Source organism: Xiphias gladius, chromosome 23, assembly GCF_016859285.1.
Source record: "Xiphias gladius isolate SHS-SW01 ecotype Sanya breed wild chromosome 23, ASM1685928v1, whole genome shotgun sequence".
NCBI lineage: Eukaryota > Metazoa > Chordata > Actinopteri > Istiophoriformes > Xiphiidae > Xiphias > Xiphias gladius.
In genome coordinates this window covers 14,890,630-14,895,110 of record NC_053422.1, presented here as the reverse complement: position 1 = coordinate 14,895,110, position 4,481 = coordinate 14,890,630, and the positions used below count along the sequence as shown (strand labels likewise).

General features: G+C 38.4%; 1 protein-coding gene across 1 annotated transcript; it reads left to right on the top strand.

Moving 5' to 3' along the window:
* The first annotated feature begins 350 nt into the window (after positions 1 to 350).
* selenoh (selenoprotein H) lies at positions 351 to 4,481 on the top strand. The gene is made up of 5 exons (XM_040120051.1): positions 351 to 463; positions 855 to 981; positions 1,789 to 1,931; positions 2,980 to 3,099; positions 4,244 to 4,481. Exons 1-4 carry the CDS (start codon positions 448 to 450, stop codon positions 3,084 to 3,086), a joined length of 393 nt encoding a protein of 130 aa, XP_039975985.1. The 5' UTR covers positions 351 to 447; the 3' UTR covers positions 3,087 to 3,099; positions 4,244 to 4,481.

Here is a 4,481-nt window from a genome sequence, read left to right as displayed (position 1 = left end):
ACCCTCCACATTATTCTGATTATGTTTTGTATATTTCACAAAACAACATAACAGTTTACAAAACGCAACAGCAACGAATAAGCCTTTTGTTGTGTTGTGTTTTCGGTTTTGTTGTTTTGTTTTGTGAATATTGTTGTGTCTTCTATTCAGTCGTTGTGTTTAGTTCAGTTTAGTATTTTTCCCCTAGGGTCACCATAATATTCGGCAGGGATGATGAATAATCTTTATGGTCGAAATGCGTATTTGTGCTTGTCCTGAAAATTAATACATGCACGCTGTAATGGTGTAATGTATATTTTTTAGAAAGTCTAAGTAAGCACGTACGTCACGTTGACAAGATGGAAATGTGTCAAAACTTCCTAATAATGGTTTCGTCCGTCACAGTGAAAACCCCTTCGGCAAATATATTGGTACAGTCCCCATGCGCGCCAAAGTTTTGTAACAGTAATGGCGTCGAAAGCAGGTGAGCCAGTTGTGCATGTTTACTGTGAACGAATACAACTGCGTGGTTTAGCTACATTATAGAGATGTGATTTATGTTCTTTCAAGTTGATACACAGTTATAGAGTATTATACCTCTTGGTGCAGAGGCTGTCGTCTCGTGATTTGGTTAGACTGCAGCCATGGAGCCAACGTTAGCTTCATGGCTAAAGAGAATTAATGATGATATATTTACATTATCCAGTTTCTGGATTTAATTCACGGCAAGTGTTTGATAGCTTGGACCGGCTGAAATGACTGACTGACTGTCATCTACTTGTGTCTAATTAATCATTATTGACTAATGTCTAATTAGTCATTATTGAAAGTGTAAGCTGCGTGAAGACAAACGAGTAACAAAATGTGTTGTTCAGGGCGTCGAGGGACGAAGCGCAAAGCGGAGGCTCCGGCTGAGGAGGAGAAACCCTCCTTGGAGAAGAAGGAGGACCGAGGAGACGGGGAGGACGATCAGGAAGGCCAAAGGGTGGTCATTGAACACTGGTGAATAATATCACATCCTACCCTCAAAATATTACATATACTGCTGTGTAGTTTGATCTATCATAATGGATCATATTCATGAGCTGAACATATTTTTTGTATGTCAGATCTTGACCTGCAAAGTAGTTTTTTTTTACTATAAAATCTATTGTGTTGCTTATATGCTCAAACCTGCAGGGAGACATGCTTCACTGTAGTGGGTCCCAACCTTCGTAGTCTCAAATGCCCCTGCAGCCCTGTTAGATGGGTGCATGTACAGTACCCTGTCACTGTAACACTTCAATAGATGGGATGTACTCTGTTTCGGAATCAGTCCCATGCAGGTCCCTCTGCAGTCGGCAGAAGAGAACTGGGAAGATTGTGGTATAGTTTTGCTTATTAAAGAAAAATGAATTATTAGCTGATCTTTAGTATATTTGTCACAAAAACCTTTCGTCTATAATAAGCCAGCTGCTCAGGACATGCCTCAATTTCCCACCAACCTAAGTCAGTTGTTTTGACGTCATGAAGCTCAGGCAATAAAGTCTACACAGGGGTATCAGCGATTAAGTACTCCAGTTTTGTTTTGTTTTTTACTGCATATGGTTGTGAACTGCAGTCCTTAAATAAATAAATTTCCCCCAAAAAATGCAGTTGAGCATGAGTATAAAATGTTAATATTCAAGTAAACAAACCTCAATTGTACTTAAACATAGTACTTGAGTAAATGTATGTAGTTTCATCATCATATGCAGCCACACACCTCATGAGTAACTTACATAGCCTATGCAGATGTCAACCTGATGGTTGTTCTGTTATTTCTGGCAGTAAGAGCTGACGAGTGTATGGGCGTAATGCTGAGGAGGTGAAATCTGCCCTCCTGGCTGCCCACCCTGGAATTACTGTGGTCCTCAACCCTGAGAAACCCCGCAGGAACAGCTTCGAGATCACTCTGCTGGATGGAGGCAAAGGTGAGGAGGACAAAAAGGGGAAATCCAGGAATAAGTCAGACATGTGGTATCCCAGAGGGAAGACCATCATTCTCAGCCAAGTGTTACTGTCTCCATTTTTGGTATTTTACCCAGCTGCTGTGGCTATTTAAGGTTCAGTTCACAGTATTTCTCCAACCACTGCTTGCCATGCACCTGGTTTGGTTTTATTTTCCAGGGTTATGAAAAATTCACCTGAGATAGATACCGGTGGTCAATGGAATTTCATTTGAGGTTCACAACATTTAAGAATTTCACTAAGCAATGTGTCTTCACAGAAACAATACCCCAATTACTCGTGACAATCATTATTGTTGTGTTACCTTCACTTTACAATGAAAAACAGTTCCCATTTAAAAAACTGTTTATAGCAAGGCTTGTGGAACCCTCCAGAGTAAACTGGGAAATTGTCAGTGGAAAGCAAAATAAGATAATGGGGTTTTTCAGAAGGAAAGATAATATATTGGCATGTGTTGTGAACTCAAACTTAAGAATTAGCCAGAAATTATTTAAACACATAAAATATTTTCCAACCATTCAATAAAGCCACAACACAAAACTTTATTTCATCCACAAGTTTAAAACGTTTCATGTCAGCTGTAAATATGAGACATTAATTATGGAAGTAAAGAAAGTAAAAGCTTGTACTAAGCCAGAGTCGGTGTATCTTAAGGCTCATTAAGCCCTGCTCAAACAGTCAACAGGGGGCTATGTTTGCTGGGAGTGCAGAGGTAGCTACAGACAGAGTGCTAACAGTACCCCCATGTCTAATTAGGCATAATGTGTGCTCTGTTTTTTTTGCGTTGATATGCATAGCGACATTTTGTGATTGAGTTAAGAAGTGGGTAAACCAGTTGCTCATTTTTTAACCACTTAGTTTTTATTTGACACATTCAAAACATCTTAAATTATCTTGAAAGCATTGGATTTTACTGCTACCCTTTTGAAGGTTTTGTAACGTGAGTAGTATCTCTTATCTTCTGTGTTGTTCCTACAAATGACACTGTTCTCTTGTGTCTCGTCCCTAAAGAAACATCTCTGTGGACTGGAATAAAGAAAGGTCCGCCTCGTAAGCTGAAGTTTCCTCAACCTGATGTTGTAGTTACTGCTCTACAGGAGGCTCTGAAGGCTGAGTAGACACCTAGTGAAGGTTTGTTTCAAAGCTGTCTGACAGAACACTTTAAATGGGAACAGACAAGAAACAAGAAAGCTCAGTTACTAAACTATAATTTAATTCAGTTGTAATAAATAAAAAATTCCGAATAAATTAAGCTTGAGAACTCATTACATTACTTTATGGTGGAGATAAAAGGTTGCTGCTTTTAAATGAAGTTTCACATGAGGGTGCAAAACAGGGATTTAACATACATGTATATACATGTATATACTTTTTTTTTTTTTTTGAAGTATAAGTTGAGATGGGATGCATTTAAAAGGAAGTTTCACATCACCATTTATTTATTATGGACTGTCTGGTTTATGGACAACAGTTGAACTTTTAAATACAGTCCTGGTTGAAATTGTTGGCACCCCTGAATTTTATGGACATAATTTAGAACATCTTCAGAAATAAATGCAAATTAACCAATTTTTTACAATCAAAATATTTTAACAAAGCGCCCACGCATCAACCTTGGCAGACTTCTCACCTGAGTTTCTTCCTAGCACCATGTCCTAGAAGTGTCTTGGCAGTTTTTATGACTGTAAAACTTCTTGATAACATAGCGAACTCTTGAAACGGGGATTTCAAGATCTTTGGTGATTGCCTTGTAGCCTGTTTGTAATTATATTTTTTGATAATAGCATTTCTGATGCTCTGACAGTTCTCTTGTCTTCAGCATTGTGAAAAAGAAACTACAAAAACATCAGCCCCTTTTTACATTTTATTTTTGTAGTTTTTATTTCAGTATATGAAAGCATTTTTTTTGTCGTTGTTACTACCACTACCATCATGTGTTAGTCAAGCTCATGACACTGTAAACTTTCAGCATTTAGACTATATCTAAACAAATTCTTACTTTGACTGGTCCACAGTTCACATTTGCTAGTTGAATGCTAATTTTTGCACATGTGGAATCATGTTTTAATAGACCACATTCAGTCAGTTTTATTCAATTCAGTCAAAACTGCTTTACCCCCATACCTTTCAGAGGTGTTTCAAACTGCTGCTGGTTTAGACTGATGGCCTCATAGGTAACTCAGGCTGTTTTTAAGAGTACCACTCTACAAACAGTGGAGGGTTGGGAATGTTTATATTTTAGAGATTAACAGAAAAATCCTTGCCTTACATTCAGCCAAGAGTTCAGGAGATGTGGCCCGTGGAAGCAGAATGATGAGGAGTGACCAAGGAGATGTTCTCAGTCCCTCCTCTGATGATCTGAGCTCCAAGAGCTCACATCCTCTGGATACATGGTGACACCTAGTGGAGCCTCTCTGCGCCAACACATTTCTCAAATGCAAAGTCTTCCTATTTGTCAATGGTTACTATGCTTTTATGTCTGTTTTGGTAAATAAAGTATTTCTTGTTGCTTA